This window comes from Vipera berus, assembly GCF_964194415.1.
Source record: "Vipera berus genome assembly, chromosome: 4".
NCBI lineage: Eukaryota > Metazoa > Chordata > Lepidosauria > Squamata > Viperidae > Vipera > Vipera berus.
In genome coordinates, this window is record NC_138206.1 from 39,497,920 (window position 1) to 39,514,928 (window position 17,009).

The 17,009-nt window shown below is 36.9% G+C and overlaps 1 protein-coding gene across 1 annotated transcript in view; it reads left to right on the forward strand.

The window, feature by feature from the left end:
* Nucleotides 1–1,628: 1,628 nt before the first annotated feature.
* Nucleotides 1,629–17,009, forward strand: part of EPHA6 (EPH receptor A6) — a gene marked incomplete at both ends in the record, with an annotated part of 480,657 nt that continues 465,276 nt past the window's right edge. Inside the window, one exon of the mRNA XM_081326348.1 lies at nucleotides 1,629–1,737. Within this exon, the coding sequence (XP_081182474.1) occupies nucleotides 1,629–1,737 (109 nt within the window). The remainder of the gene's footprint in view (nucleotides 1,738–17,009) is intronic.

A 17,009-nucleotide genomic window follows, 5' to 3' on the forward strand; every position in this document is an offset into this window, starting at 1 on the left:
CCCAACTCTGAAACTCATCATTTTGTACATGACCTTAGCCTGCAACTTCCCAACAGACTTGGGGAAACATTATTCTACAGCCCAGGAAGTTGTTTGTCCTCAAGAAGGATGAAAAAGCTAAAGATAGCAAATTGCCACCATGCCCTAAGGATTACCAGCGTCCTTGTGTCTAATGCAATTTTAAAGTTTAGCTGCTGCTGCTGCCTTCCAAAAGCTGAACAGAGCGATTTTATTTATTTATTATTTTATTTATTTATTTTTATCTTGTCAACTAACCCCCTCTAGTGCTGAACAGGCTGCATTTGACCTGCAGGCTGCTCACAGCTTCCAAACTGGACTAGCTTCTTTCTTCTGCCTCCTGCTCTCCGATAGCTACCCACCAGTCTTTCACCTCTTCTCAAAAGAGCAGCTGAGCAGGTGGGGGGAAAAAAAAACCTCCGACCTCTTTCCTGCCTTGCTTCTCTTGCTTCTTTCCCTCCACCCCTCCCCAAACCTTTAAGGATCCAGTGCAAATGTAATATCTCCTCCCACCCTTCTTTTGGCAGGGAAGAAAAGAGAAACGCGAATCAGGGATTTTCTGCAGCAAACAGTGGCTGCTGCTTCCAAAGGGTTTGCCGGCTCAGAAAACCTCAGCAGCCTTCCTGCCGCTTCGGACGCCAGGTAGCATATTGATCCTGCTTCTCTGGAGTGCCTCCGAAGGGCTGCTTGGCTTGAAATACGCTGGCACGCTCAGTCCACCAGAAAAGGAAAGGTGGGGAGGAAGGACTCGTTCAGTCCCAAGCAAAAGCCGATGGAAAAAAAAAACGGAGATGTCAGTAGGCGGGAGGAAGGAAAGCAAGGCCAACTGAGTCTGATTTGCGAGTGGTTGGCGTCAAGGAGCCTCCGTCCCAGCCAAGAGGGAGTCCGTCGCGGGGGCTGGGAAAGCCTGCTTGGCAAGTTTTCTTGACGGCTCAGGAGAAGCGGGGAGCTGTCCAGCGTTTCAGCACCTTTCTAGTCAACGACTGGCGCAGCTTTGGTGGGCGGAAAAAACAACAACAAAACCCTTCCCTGCTCGGGGCGGAAATTATTCCTTGTCCCGGCGCTGTCCCTTATGGTCAAGTGCGGGATGGGCAATCACCCAAAGGGGTGGAGAGGTTGCTCCCCAAGCGGTGGCTGCGGTCGTTCGGGGGGTCGTCAGTGAAACGATTGCTGCTGCTGCTGCTGAGAAGCTGAAAAGGAAGCAAAACGGAAGAAGGCAGCCAGGTGGGCGAGACCAGTCTGAGTACCCTTCTTCCCCCCCCCACACACACACACGCACTCACACATACACACAAACACACACGGATGCACACACATACACACATTGCATCCGAACGAGGAAAGTTTTCCGGCTAAGCTGTTTGCCTTTCAAGTCTTACTGGCTCAACGATGTCCTTTGCCCTCCAGTTACTGTTTTAGAGGGGAAGGAAGCTCTAATTCTTTCCACTCCACTCCACCCCCCACCCCCACCCCCCCAATGCTATTTCTTCAGCTTTGGCAACAGCTGTGAACCTGATTCTTCCTTCTCTCAGGGCTTCCACACTGGACAGGCAAAACCTGACACACTCAGTCCCGGTGTGGGACCAGGAGAAAGGTCTGAGGTCCCAGCCATGGATAGCAGTGAAATGAGGGGCTGCCTTCGGAAATTTAACATGTTCTTTCGTTTGGTGCTGCTGCTGGTCTGCCTGGGAGGCTGCAGTCGTGTTTCCAGCAACCAAGGTAAAAGAGAGGGAAGAAGAAAGGGAGAGGGGGTTGTTGGGAGTGGGAGGGCTAATGCCTGGACTGGTAAAGAATATTATTTAATGTGCAAAAAAAAGCAAGTTCTGTAAGTCTGCAAAGTAGCTGCTGGGCAAGACAATTCCCATAGGCATGAAAAGATCATTTGTTTCTTTCATGGGTTAATGGAATGGTCGCTGTGTCTCATCTGGCAGTGTCAATTGATTTGTCCCACTTAAGTGACAGATGGAGGGGAAAACATTCTCATACATGGTAGAAAGGAAGTTAAGTTTCTGCATTAATTCAAAGCTTCCTCAGGCCCAGGCCAAACCAATGATGCTATGTCACTGATTAAACTCAATGAAGCTTTGAAAGGAATGCCCTCTCCATTTTAGCTTACCTAAATATTCTTGGTTTTCTCAGATAAGCCCTGGTAAGCAGAGCAAGAATATAGACTTTGAGCTTACACTTCTGGATCAAAGTATGTGTTCCTTTTTGTACCTAGTTGTCATCGATGAAGGAATAGAGTTTTAAAACTTAAAATAAGGGGGAAATGTGCTTTAAGTAGAGTAATCTGAATGTAACCTGAATGACAGTTCCTATACTCATTTTTTCCCCTTAATCATGAAATCAAGGAAAACTATTTTTCATTTAATTGTTTCATTAAGTTTATTTTGACTTTTGTGTCAAAATGGCCTGCCTCCAGAAGTTGCGGGTTCTCCATCACTTGAGGTTTTTAAGAAGAAATTGGCCAACCATGTGTCTGAAAAGGTATAAGGTCTCCTGCTTGAGCAGAGGGTTGGAGTAGAATACCTCCAAGGTCCCTTCCAACTCTGTTGTTCTGTTTTGTTTGAGATAATTGTATGGTTTTATTAAGGAATGTATATTGCTGTCTATGTAGAAACATGCAGAAACATTTATAGGGCTCCTGAGGCCTTCCTAGAGTCTGAAGCTCTAAAGCCCCTGAGCCAGAGTATGCATGTATAAAATCCAATAATTTTGGCCTTAGCTTTCTATAGCAAAGCTGTCACAGATGTAATGATTTGAAAATAATAATATAAATACATAGGGTACTATTTAAATAACACTGTATAAAAATGCAAGGTTTTCTTTCTTCTTTGTGTTCACATTACACCTGCCAAGAGAAATTAAGGCATAGAGATCATGTTTTATGATCCAATAGTCTATCTAAAACACCTCTGGGTCTCCAAATCTGTTCAGATGAAAGCTTAAAGGATCATCTCTGCTGGCTGAGTACAATAGAACAGCACTTGGGAGATCTAGGCAAATCAAAAGCTTATCTTTTGCTTTACCTGCATAATCATTTTAATAAGTAGTGTCCTTGGACTCATTCTTGACCCTGATTTTCTTCTTTGGGGAATATCATGGTAACTAATCTTGTTACTACTTAATGATCTGTGGACACTTATGCTGACAGGAAAACCACAGAATGTCAACAAACGAACTATTATTGATTTGTTCAAGTGCAAAATTATATTCCTGCAGGAAATTAAATATGTGTACATTCATATATGTGTCTAATGTTCAAAATAATATGCAGCCATGTGATAGTAAAACCTTTTCACTTGGCTATGAATGAGAGTGCTTAAGCAGACAAACAGCTGATATAAAAGGAAATATCAATCTCTACTCCTGCAATTAAAGCTGAAGACAGTTTATTTTTTTTTAATTGAAAGAATTATTTATAGATTTTATAGTTTAATAGCCAAAATTATTCTGGACAAAAGATCAGACTTTCATACTATGGAAGAGTTTAATACATTTTTGGCATCAAATGTTCATTTTACTAGAAATAGATGGCCCTTATAAATTAATTCAATCTTCACACTGAAAATCTAGTTTACAAAGTGTAGTGACTAGTGCCACCTTTGAATCCTTGTGTTCCAAACAAAAAAACACTGATTCAATTTATCTGTATTTTACTATCCATGTATGATTCCCATGTTGTTATGCTTAGCTTAATTACACAGAGGCACAAATATTCACTAGCCATTGCCTGGTCTGCAGAGTCCTTGCTTTAAATGCATGACATCTCATAAGCTTTTCAGGCAATTCCTCTACTACACCTATGGGTGTATGTGTTTCATTTGTGTTTATATATAGTGAGAAGAAATAATGAAATGATAGAATTTATATTTTATGTGCAATTGAAAATGATAGTATGATAAAAATGGAGAGACAGGGAGAGGGAGACAGAGAGAGAGATGAAGAAATTCTATTATGTTGAGTGTCTTTCCATTTTAGGGTTTTGAGGATGACATCTTTTAGTTAAGCTAAATTTGTATACCATCTGTCTTCATACTAGATGCAAGAGATATATGCACACATATATACACACATAGTACATACAGACCTGTGTATGCCCTAGGTGATGTGTTTTTCCAACTTCAGATTTAGTTCCTTCATATTTATGCTTACCAACATACTCAGCATAAAACTATCTAATCAGAATTAATTTTGACTGCATTTACATAAGTACATACTGTAAGTAAAAATATAAGATTTCATTCCAGATGTCAGAATTTCATTAGTAGTTGACTTGTCTTAACTTCTTTCTTTGTCTCATTGCTAAGAAGCACAACAAAAAGCATTTTCAGAAATAATACAGAAATGTAACTGTAAAATTACTAGCAAGCAGATTTTTTGAATGCTAAGATCTGCAGCCATCTATGTTGTCTTCAAAACTTGTCTTAGCATTTTCTTACTCTATAGATTTATCAACAATTAAAATAAAATGACACCCTTAAACTGCAAGCAATATGCCATAGCATCATATAAAAATATATTGATATCTTGATTAAATTGTCTTAAACAAATTCATTCCTCATTGTAAAAGACCTCATATGGCTAATTTTAACTATCAGATCTATAGAGCTTTCTCCTAAGATTCCAAAGCACTTTAGATATTTTATTGCTAGGCTTCATCTTAGGCTACTAGAGGAAAATGGTTACCACTTCCCTTTATCTTCAACCAATATTGTTTCACTAATAGCTATGTACAGTAAAATGAATTGTGTGGTTGTTTTTATATAAGCAATGACCATTTTTCATGGTCCAGTTTTCATGATATTGTTCTTCTGCTGACGCTGTTGCATTCAGAAGAACCATTCAGGCATTACAAATCTAGCATACTCGTGACAAGAGAAGTTCAGGTGACTCACTGCTATCCAGATAAGTATTCAATGGTATTGGTTCCTCCAAAGGTGTTCACCATTGAGCCATGTTAACTACCCTATGAGTCAGGACCATAATACAAACTTTTGTTTATCAAATGTTAATTCTGCAAATGCATATGCTGCAGAAAAGCTGATTTCACTGAATAATATTGTGAGAGTAGGGCTTAATGTGATATCATTTAATGGGGCTGAAGTTTAATCCAATTGCTGGAAGATGAAGTTGCAGACAAATAGAAACTGTTCTTCAAGTCCTTTGAGGTGAAGGCTTGGTAATTCAAGCATCAACCATACAATCTATCACAGCAAGCACTTCTGTCCTCTGACTATGAAAGATTGCTGGAACTCCAAAACTGCTCGACTGTGAGTAAGCAATTGTTGGCCTTCAGGGAACTGCTGTTTGATTTGGAAGCTTACCCTCCTCATATTTAACTAGTACTTTTACTTATTGCTAAAAAGTATTCCTTTTTAATCATGTATTATACAGTATAGATAACCCCAATTTCTTTTAATTTCATACTTTGAGTTAGTAAACCATATTGCTATCATAACCTGAGCTTTCATCTACACAAATATTGAGGGAAAGCTCTCTATTGACCTTGCTGAGATTGGCTTAAATAAAATCACCACTATGCAACAAAGTTTACTTTCAGGCAGATTTCATTGAATGCATTGAAGCTAATTATATCACAATAAGAGTTGTATCAATAGTAAGTGTTCTGGATAGCATAACACCTGAAAGGAGCTTACTTCATCAAGCAAATATATGTCCATGTATGGAAGAAATTTAGTATCAGATTGACTGAGGCTTAAATTCTAAAGAAACTGGCTAGCAGGTTGGAAGTGATTGGTCTATTAATTGTATACAGGTAGCCCTCCACTTACAACAGTTCATTGAGTGACCAGTCAAAATTACAACGGCACTGAAAAAAGTGACTTATGATCACTCTTCACACTTATGACCACTGTGAAAAAAATTCAGATGCTTGGCAACTGACTTCTGTTTATGACAGTATTCTGGGCTCATGTGATCACTTGACAAACAAAGTCAATGGGGAAGCCAGATTCATCTAACAGCCATGTTACTACCTTAATAATTGCAATGATTCACTCAACAACGGTGGCAAGAAAGTTGTAAAATGGGGCAAAGATCACTTAACAAATGTCTCACTTAGGAACAAAAATTTTGGATTCAATTGTTGTAAGTTGAGGACTACCTGTACTTTTCTTTTTTTTCTTATTAAATGAAATTAATTTCCTTTTCATTGAATAAATGAAAGGAAATAAGCTTTTGTTGTTGTTGTTAGTTGCGAAGTTAGTTGTGTCCAACCCATCGCGACCCTATGGACAATGTTCCTCCAGGCCTTCCTGTCTCTAGCTAAATTAGATCAATGATAGTCTAATGTTTTCATTGGTCTGATGGCACTGTAGGTCCTTAAAGCATATTTGACATAAAGCTTCCCCACCCTACCTTTAGAAAAATCTAATCATGTTCCTAAGAGAAATTATGGGACTGATGGTATGCTTCTCTCTGTATTAGAACTTTACATCTATGCTTGAGGTTTTCAATGATCTCTAGGATCCAACCTTTGAAGCAATAGGATGTCAGTCTTGACTCTACATGATTGATTTAATAAATATAGGGGCATGGTTAATAAATAATTAAATTAACAGTTTTTCAAAGTTCTATGCTGTTGTTTTGAGGAAGAGAAGAAATCTGTAAATATTGATGGCATTTCATTAAATAAATACATAACAGTTGAATTTGCAAAAGATAAACTATTTTAATGATTAATTTCCCTTTGCCTTTTCCATCCCCAATTTTTTCAGCACTCCATGAAATACTTCATGTAGGCATTGTCATGTAGGCATTGTCAAATTTTAAACATTTATCAGTGTTAGAACTGATTGTAACAATACAATAGATTTTTTTAAAAAAAATATACAGTCAAAACAACTTCAGCGAAAAAGGTTTTTCCAAGTATTAAAAAAGTAGATATGCCTAAGGCAGACTAATGTATAAATAGGACCATTGTGTTGCATTATTGTACTATTGGTTGTAAAACTATTTGCCTTGGTACCTGATCATTATGTATGCATGTGTGTGTACTTATTGTATTTGAGTATGTATACATGTATAATAAACATATACATACATGCATATATACATGTATATATATATATATATATATATATATATATATATATATATATATATATATATATATATATATATATATATATATATATATATATATATATATATATATATATATATATATATATATATATATATATATATATATATATATACATATATGTAGATCTTTGGTCATTCGGGTTTTTTCCCACGTAGAATTGGAGCCCTGATACCTCCAATTCTACGTGGGGGAAAAACCCGAATGACCAAAGATCTACATACAAACACCCGCGAAAACCTCAGAAAACATATACATATATACATATATACGTACATACATTCATACATACATACATACATACATATATATAAAGACTGCTAAAAGACTGATCTCCAGGACAAAAAAACTTTATTCAATACTAAGCTTTCATCAACAACTGCTGACGTTATCAAAGTGTAAGTTAGCATCTGGAGACACTCGTCCTTATAGCCCTGAATGCTAACTCATGTTCATGGACCCTTATCCGAAGGCATTTTGTGGTTTCTCTGGCATAATTGCATGAAAAATCGTTACAATTGTTTGGTAAACTACATTTCACCTTCAGACAAGGGTTTGTTGGGGTGCATTATTCTTGTCTGTAGGGTCTGGCTGGGTTTATGTGCTACTTTGATGTCATAGGTCACAAGTATCTATACAGCTGCCTCAGATACTCCATTGACTGCCAGGCACCAGTTATTGATCTGTCACCAACTGGTCATGGTTCTTGGTCTTGGCAGCAGCATCAGATGAAATTCACTGAAAATCCATGTTGCATGCATACTTGATAAAGGCATGCTTGTTTTTCAGACTTTGCTGCTGTCATGCTGCAGTGGGTGTTAATCCTGTTAAACAGTGTCTGGATGCAGCTGATTTTGTATGTAATAGAATGATTGCTATCATTGTGTAAAATCCTGTCAGTATTTGTGGACGTAATAATTAGTTGTGAGCCTAATGGCACTCTTTCCACTGGTCTTTATCGCAAGGCCACAAATACTCTTGTCCGAAGGTGAAATGTCATCAGTGGTTTACCAAATTAATTGTAACGATTGTTCGTGCAATTATGTCAGAGAAACCACAAAATGCCTTTGGACAAGGGTCCATGAACATGATCTAGGCGTCAGGTGAAATTAACAACGGTCTCAGGTTTGGGCACACATGATTGAAAATGGCCACATGTTCAACTTTGCAGGAGCTGAGGTCATCACCCAAGATCCAACAAAGGGCGGCCGCCTGCTGAAGGAGGCCTGGCTGTCTAACCAACATTCCATCAATCGGCATGTGGAGCTATTACCGGGTGCTGAGACAATACGAACAATCATGTAGGGGGCCAGGATGGGTAAACCATTGACCACCCCTTTCCTGGGTAAACAGGAAGGTGAAAGACCCTGGTCATATACCAACAGATACACCGGCGTGGCGAGGAGCTGTGAGGGATGGACAGGAGCCATTACAAGGTCAAGAAAGAGACAGCAGATCAGTGCAGCCAACGTGATATACATAGAGAAAAGATAACCAACCAGAATAACCACATTGTATGCTGACAGCACATCCAGACAGAACAGTGGGGGGAGCAATCCAGCGGCAATGGATTGCAGGACGGATGTGACCAGCGAGCAGGGTAGGCAGGGGCAGGCAATGCAGCAAAATTGAAGCAGATGTCGGCCAGCGCAGCCGAATCAGGATTAATATGGCCAATTACGGGAGGGCAGGGAGCGGACAGTCCTATGACACGCTCAATGGCCAAATTGTTAACATCCAAAGGACTATAAGGATGAGTGTTTCCAGATGCTAACTCACACTTTGATAACATTAGCAGTTGTTGACAAAAACTTAAAATTGAATAAAGTTTTTTCGCCCTGGAGATCAGCATTTTAGCAGTCTTTCTCTTTGGGGTATAATAAAAATTTGAATTTGACTTTGCTCAGATAGAACATCCAACATCTTTTGCCTCAACCTTCTTTCTTTTGTATCAAAGTACTTGATAACTGTAATAAATTAAAAGTTGTCCTGGAGTGATAAAATAAATTGCATGTAATCTGCAAAAGAAAATATTTCTAAATCTGTGAATCATTAATTAGATTGTTCATGGTTGCATATTACTAAACAAAGGCCTGATAAAGGTTTTATCACAGACTATAGCCATGTGAATAATATACTATTAGCCATGTAAAAATATGGGAAATATTTCAATAACTATCAAAATAGCAAATGATTGCATATATAAATTGCTAAATTTAATAACTGAAATGCTAGGTTAAGCTGACAAATTATATACAATTTTATATGCCAGCTTCTTATGTAAAAAGATGTATGCATACATTTTCATTCTTAAGAAGATTGCAAGTTGCTAATGTTGTGACTAGGATTCCAATGCTCTATATTATAAATGTAGGTAGGCAATATTATATAATGTGGGCTTTCTAATTTAGGCCAAAAAAGGAAGAGTAGTGTTATATGTGAGAAATGCCTAAATTTCACATAGTATCCTTCCTTCCTTCCTCCTTCCTTCCTTTCTTCTTTCTATCTGATCATCAAATTAGACAAGGAAAGACAAGGAAAGTCTTCACATGGCATATAGTTAAAATACAGAATTTTCCATCACAAAATGTGATAATAACCACTAATTTAAATACAGATTTAGGGAGGGCACGATTATCCTGATTAACTTGATAAATGTGAAGAATTTTATCCCAATAGAATTTTCCATTATATTAAGAATAAAACCAAATTTTGTTCTCCAGATACTAACAATGTTGTGTGCACTGTCATATTTTCTGTCTGACGCCCTTGAGAAAGTTGAAGTTTTGACCAACCTCAGAGAAAGAAAGAGAAAGAGATTCCAGATGTTTTTATTTATCATTGGGAGTTCTTACTGTTCGGTATAACAAATATCATTTCTGTATTGTTTTAAAACTTTGTTTTAAAAGTTGCTGTATGTTCTTTTTTATGAGAAGGAATAATGTTCAATTTTCATACAGCATAATGGCTGGAATTATCTTGCCAAACTTGGAAGGCTCCATATGGATCTATAAGTTGTGAGGAAGACTGGGTTAAAAATAAAGACAGTCATACTGCAATGTAAGAAAAAAATGTTCTACACTCACCCCTTTCTTTCATTCATTATTACCAAATGTTTTAATTTATTTGGCAGAGCCTTATAAAAAAAACTGGCTAATATATTTGTTTACGGACATTTGTTTTTAATCCTTTTAAGAGTTGGCTGTATCTTGAATTCCTTGCAGCACAATTTTATAATAGCTATTTGTCTGTTAAGATCTATGATAATATAAAATAATATTCTCTGTGTGGAAATTAATTCAACACAGACTCTATTGAAATCACTGCACAGTTAAGAAAGCTAAAGTGGCTGTTAGGACTTTTATATCTCTGAAGTTGTGCTTTACGTAATTGAAACTTCACCACCTTTTTAAAATGATACCCAGTTACTTTTCATCAAGAGAAAACTACTGTTAATGGACACAAAGAGGTTAATAGAGACTTCACTCTGCCTCTATTATTCACCTGTATCTGCCTTGTCCTCACTGTTCTTTATGAAGTAGATCACAGCATTTTCCAAACTGCCTATAACTGTATGTCTGTAATGTCTGAGGGAAAACACCATCACACTTTCACAAGGTGAAATACCTTATCCAGTTGTATCATAATTGGTTCATACAGACTATTAATTGATATTGTGTACAATCCAGCCTTCCCCAACCTCGTATTCTCCAGAAATATAGACTACAAATTTCAAAATTCCTCAGTGATTATGATAGCTAAGATTCATATGTTTTTAGAGTAGAAATCAAGCTCTTCTCCTTGTTTTTCTAGATTTATGCCACTTCCACTGTATATTTGGAGCATGAAATATTTGTGTGTATATATGTTAATTAGTATAGGGTTTCATTTGCACATTAGGGTATTTGTGGTAATTTTTCTGATTGTAGAATGAAATTCTGAATTGACCCTGATGATGTAACTTATCAAAATTAGCAGTAGAAAAATATTTGTCCTTGAGTAGTCAAACGATCCATAGACTCAAAGCACTGTTGAAAATAGAATTATATCTTAAAAAGTAAGAATCAGAAAGTTGATTAGGACAGTGGAAATGATGCTTTATAATTAATAGAATAGAAGCTGGTAAAAAAAATAAGCATATTTGGTCTTGAAAAGAGAGGACTGATAAAAAGGTCATCATACAATGGGTGATGCAAAGATATATACCATGGCCAATTCTTTATTATCAAGCAATACAAGATGTGAAATAAGGGCCTAAAGTTACCTGAAGGCAAATATTTAACAATAATATCAGTGCAGTGGAAATTTATGGAAAAGTGAAGTCCTCTTCATTGGAAATATTCAAGAAAAGTATAGTTTAATTGCGATTTCTGCACTAAGCAGGCATTTGGACTCAGTATTTTAAATTGTCCCTTCCAATTCTAGTTCCCTACTAACTTCTGTTAGGTTCAAACTGAGATGCTTCATTTCAACTACTGTCAGTGAAAATTATTTGTTAAATGACCTCAGAGCATAATAATACTTCAAAGATGAGAAGAATTTTTACATGTATTAGGAAGCCCCCAGCAGTCTCATTAACTGTACTTCAGGATTATTAAAATGCTCTGTACATTGGAGACTGGTTTCCTGCTATAATTTCCTTGAATAGTTCCACTCACACTTGTGATAGCTGGTAATGAGGCTTCTGTTTCATGGCTAAAGCCTTAAAATTGTAGTCCATTTCAAGGAACTGAAGCCAAGCTATCGAAACAGAAGGAATAAAATTAGATAACTGAAATGAAAAGACTTGGAGATGTGATTCTCTGTTTCTAAATGTTTCAGATACATTCACTAACAGAAATTGCAAGGCATAGTTTAAAAATACTTGAATAGCAATAGCACTTAAACTTATATACCGCTTCACAGTGCTTTACAGCCCCCTCTAAGCGGCTTACAGAGTCACCATATTACCCGCAACAATCTGGGTCCTCATTTTACTGTCCTCGGAAGGATGGAAAGCTGGGTCAACCTTGAGCCAGTGAGACTTGAACTGCCAAACTGCTGGCAGCTGGCAGTCAGCAGAAATATCCTGCAGTACTGCATTCTAACCACTTATCATATCATAAACACTAACTGGACCATATGATTTTAAAATACTCTTTATTCTTGATTAGTTTGGGTAGATATGGGTTGGCTTCCTAGGCCATGCTATTTGCATCAGAAGTCCCAGATCATTCCCATACATTTATAGTTAGCTGATACATAACCTTCTTGATGGTTATCTAAAGTGGCCTGATATAAAACAGCTTTTTAGTTTACCTTTACCTTTATATTAATATCATAAAGTTAGCATGTTAGCATTGGAATGTGAAAAAAAATAAAATATCCAATCTAAAAAAGCTGCACAGAAGAAAATAAACATTTTATATCCCATGGTGTTAATATGAGCCCAGACCCATATTCCATTTATATACATCATGTTTTAGGAACCTGATGCAAGGAAAGAAGCCATTACAAACTCTATTAGTGCATGCTTCATTGCACTTTCCCTTAGAATAGAATTATAACTTTAAATTATTTATATTTTTGACCTCATAAATCTGGATCAGCTGTCAAGCATTAGTAATTTTTAACGTAGACCAAATATACACAGACTGAGAACCACGGATACAGTGATTATCTGGAAATGGTCATTCTCCAAAGGATAAAAAGTGGTGATTGAAAGACATGAAACCCATGCTAAATTAAATTCATGATTATGGAAATATGTTATACATGAAACAAATGAAGAATTAAGATATTTTAATTAAAAATAAATGAAATGTCAAGAGCAACAGCATCTTTTCTTCCATTCTGAAACTTTCTGCTTTCTGCCTTTTTTGTTCTAATAGATGACTGCAATTTGTAAGAACACCCTTTTGTCTATTTCAATATAAAATGTCAGAAGGAGAATTTAAAGTGCAGTGTCTGCTTAATGAAAGTAGAGAAACAGTTGTATATTTTCCAATGAAGATGACAGAATCAATAATAAATTAGATTTAATTATATGTTGACATTTATTACAGGATGTTAACATTTATTGACACCAACCTGCCTTTCCGCATTTCCTTATCTGCACAGATACTATTATTCTTGGTTCAGATACTGAACACAATTTGCAAAGGTTAATATGGATATGGTGCTAAAACTAAACAGATTAGTCAACCTGCTATGTTGACTAGTTTAAAACATGATGGTTCAGATTTGCACCTTCTTGGCCACATTTGAGGGTATAATTGAAAATATTGTTCCTAATATTTGTGTCACAATATTGCTTGCTTGGTTGTAGCAGTATTTTTGAGAGCCATTCCCCCATTTCTATTAACAGAACTAGCAGTTTAGTTGAAGTGGAAGTGGCTGAAGCTATTTCCAATGTTATTGTTTTTTTCTTACACATCAATTTTTCTCTAGCTTCTCGTATTTTCCTTAATGATATATTTCCTTGAAATATATTTGAAATGTAAGAAGGCAGGAAAACATTCTGAAGAATTTATTATTTGTTCAGAGACAGGATATTTACATATAACCCTTGGCTAATTAGAGAAATGCATGAACACCACATCTGGTCTCTGAGAATATCACAAGAAATATTGAAAATTAAAATTCTTTTCTTACCCAATCAGGTATTCCACACAAAAAATCAAATTATATTTCTTTTGTTTTAGCCATACCCGTTTTGAGAAAAGTAGTTCACCCAATTCACCCTAATCAGTTCAGTAAAAGGAATTGTTTGAATTTGATGAACTTAAATGAATAATCTGATATTTTTTCCCACTCTCTTCATCTAATGATTAATCCCTTTTAGCTCTCATTTTACAAAGCTTGCATATGTCCTATGTTTAAGACAATGGCTTTTAAACAGAGCTCTGTTGTTATGGATCTTTAAGTGTCTTGTAGGCATTCTATTGCACAGCAATGGAAATAGTGCTAAAAAAACTATATCTGATAAAATTTTGTCCATTTTTAAAAAATAATTTTTTGATGAGTGGGGATGCTTTTAGGAATACTGGAGTGCTGATGAGTGACCTTGGGTTGTCCCACACTCTATGCCCGTGGTGGTGAACCTATTGCATGTGTGCCACAGGTGGCACGCAGAGCCCTCTCTGTTGACATGCACATCGTTGCCCCAATCCTAGGCCTTCAGCTGGGTTTTATAAAACCTTTTCACTTTAGGCCTCTGCCAGTGTGTGGAAAAAATGGTGATGTCCATTTTGCTCTATGAGTTCGTGGTGACCTAACCCTAACCCTAAGTGGAATTTTTCTCCAATGGGATTTTCCCATGTATTTTACCAGGAAACATAGATAGGGCAGCCTAGAAAGGTAAGTGCCCTCCTAGCCATACCCAAGCACTCTGAATTTGTTGGCGATGTCCATTTTTCTGTATGAGTTCATGGTGACCTAACCCTAACCTTAAGTGGAATTTTCCTCCAGTGGGCCATGCCCACTTGGCACCCGATGATACATAAGTGGGTTTTTTAGTCGCAGTTTGGGCACTCAGTCTCTGAAAGGTTTGCCATGATTGCTCTATGCCCTAGGAAAGATGGAAAGACCTTTTTTTGAAAAACTTTGCTTAGAAAACTACAGGGCATGTCTGGGCATTCTCAAAAAGTTGAAATTGATTCAAAGGCATCGCCCCAAAATATGTATATGTATGTGTATGTATAATGTATATGTATATATCTGTCTGTCTTTGCAGCTCTTCTGAAGCACTGTAAGAGCTCTCAGTGGCATTTCCCTTGTTTCATTGGGTTATATAAGGAGCACTTAAGACTGAAGTGGTCCTTTAGAAAATTACTTTAACTCACTCAAAATGACATTGTTTTCTAGAATAGTGATGCAATACTTCTGTTATACTCTACCTGCTTAATCATCTTTCGCTGAGACATATTCATATTATGATACTGTATATCTCTGAAGATTTAATTTCTTAGGACATACTTCTCACAAATCCTTTTTTTTTGTAAATTAGAAGGATTTTAATCATTTAGAAGGAAAAGAATATTTGTAACTTCTAAAGTACAGAATGAACAATTATACATAAATGTTAAGCAATTTGCACCCACAAAGTTTTAAGGATTTTGAGTTGTTTAAAATGAATGTATATCCAAATGTATTAGGCAATTAAAATTAGAATCTATTTTATTTTAGATTCCTAATAACTCCATGGAGATCTCTGAAGCATAAATACAGGAGATTATTACTTCATTATTATTTATATGTGATGATGATGATGATTTCTCAAAATATCCAATAGCCCTGAATCTCTCATCAAAATATTAATTAGGTCTGAGCTTGCTTGTTTCAAGGTCAACCAATATTGGTTAATCAATAACATTCACATAACACACTTTTGAAAAATGTATTTTCGTTTTTATGTGTTTGCTGGCCAAATAACAGTCCTGAAGTTTGTATGCTACCCATATAAAAGTACAATAATAAACAAGGCTAACATGCAATAGTTAAATGGATTCAAATGAATAATTTAAATGCTGAACCTCTCAATTATTAATTTAATTCTTTTGTAACTAGATGCCAACATTAATACAGGACCAGAAGAGTTGCCTGGAGAGGAGTCTTGTGCTGTTATCTGGGAATGGTTTGAACCTTGTTGCACTGAGGAAGTAGACAGGGTCTTAGGTCTATGAGCACAGCCATATGCTCTTTAGATTCATGCCCCTCATGTGGGGGTATATGAGTGGATTCTAGTAGTGATTAATTCTTATTTGAGAGAGGAGGTTGTTCCTTTACCTCTTAATGAGGTCCTGGTTCATCCTGTCCTCAAGAAGTCATTACTGGACCCCACCATGATAAACAATTTTCTTCCAGTATCTAATGTCCCATTTTTTTGGGGGGGATAAGTAATTTAAAATATGGTTACATAGCATTTCAAAAGATCTTGGAAGAAGTGGAAGATTTGGATCCCTTTCAACCTGGATTCAAGAATCAGGATGGGCAGAAACAGCATTGGTCACTCTTTTTGATGTTGTTCAGTGAGAGCAGAATAGAGGCTATGCATCCATCCTTGTCCTACTTCACCTCTCTGTGAAGTATCATTGTCAACCATGGCATCCTTCTGGAATCAGTTAGAAGATTGGGGATAGCCAATATGGTATTCTACGGGTTCACCTCCTTTCTCCAGCATAAATTCACTGGGGAAGAGTTCCTACTTTCAGTCCCTACTATGTGGGATACTTAATGGTTTAGTTTTACAGACTTTCCTATTCAACATCTAAGGCATTGCATAAACTCATCTGTTATCATGGATCCTTCTGTGCTTGGAAGCTGAAAGGATTTGGGATAGGGAACAACAAGCTTCAGTTGAATCATGGCAAGACTGAGTGGGTTTGGGGCCTACCATTTCTAGGTCTATGCCATCTTTGATGGTAGATGGGTTTGCATTGCACTAGTGCACAAATTGAGGATCCTCCTGGATTCATAACTCTTCAAGAAGCAGGTGGCACTCATGGTTAGGTCTTTTGCACAATTGTATGCTGTGTGCCAGTTGCATCAATCCTACATCAGAAAGCTCTGCTCACAGTACCCACACCCTAGTTATCTCCATATTGGATTACTGTAATGAACTGTACATTGCCTAAAGAGCATCTGGAAAGTTTAGCTGATTCAGACTCTAGTAGCATGAGTAGTTATGTGTACTTTCAGAACACCACATCACCCTCTGCTCTACTGTATGAATTGCACTGATTGCCAGTCTGTTCCCAAGCCCAATTCAAGATGGTGTTTTTAATCTTTAAAGCCCTTTATGGCCTGGGACCAAATTATCAGAGGGACAACGTCTCCCCAATGACATCTGACCTTTCCATTAGACCTGGCTGAGAGGGCATGGTTCAAGTCCTATCTGTTAGGG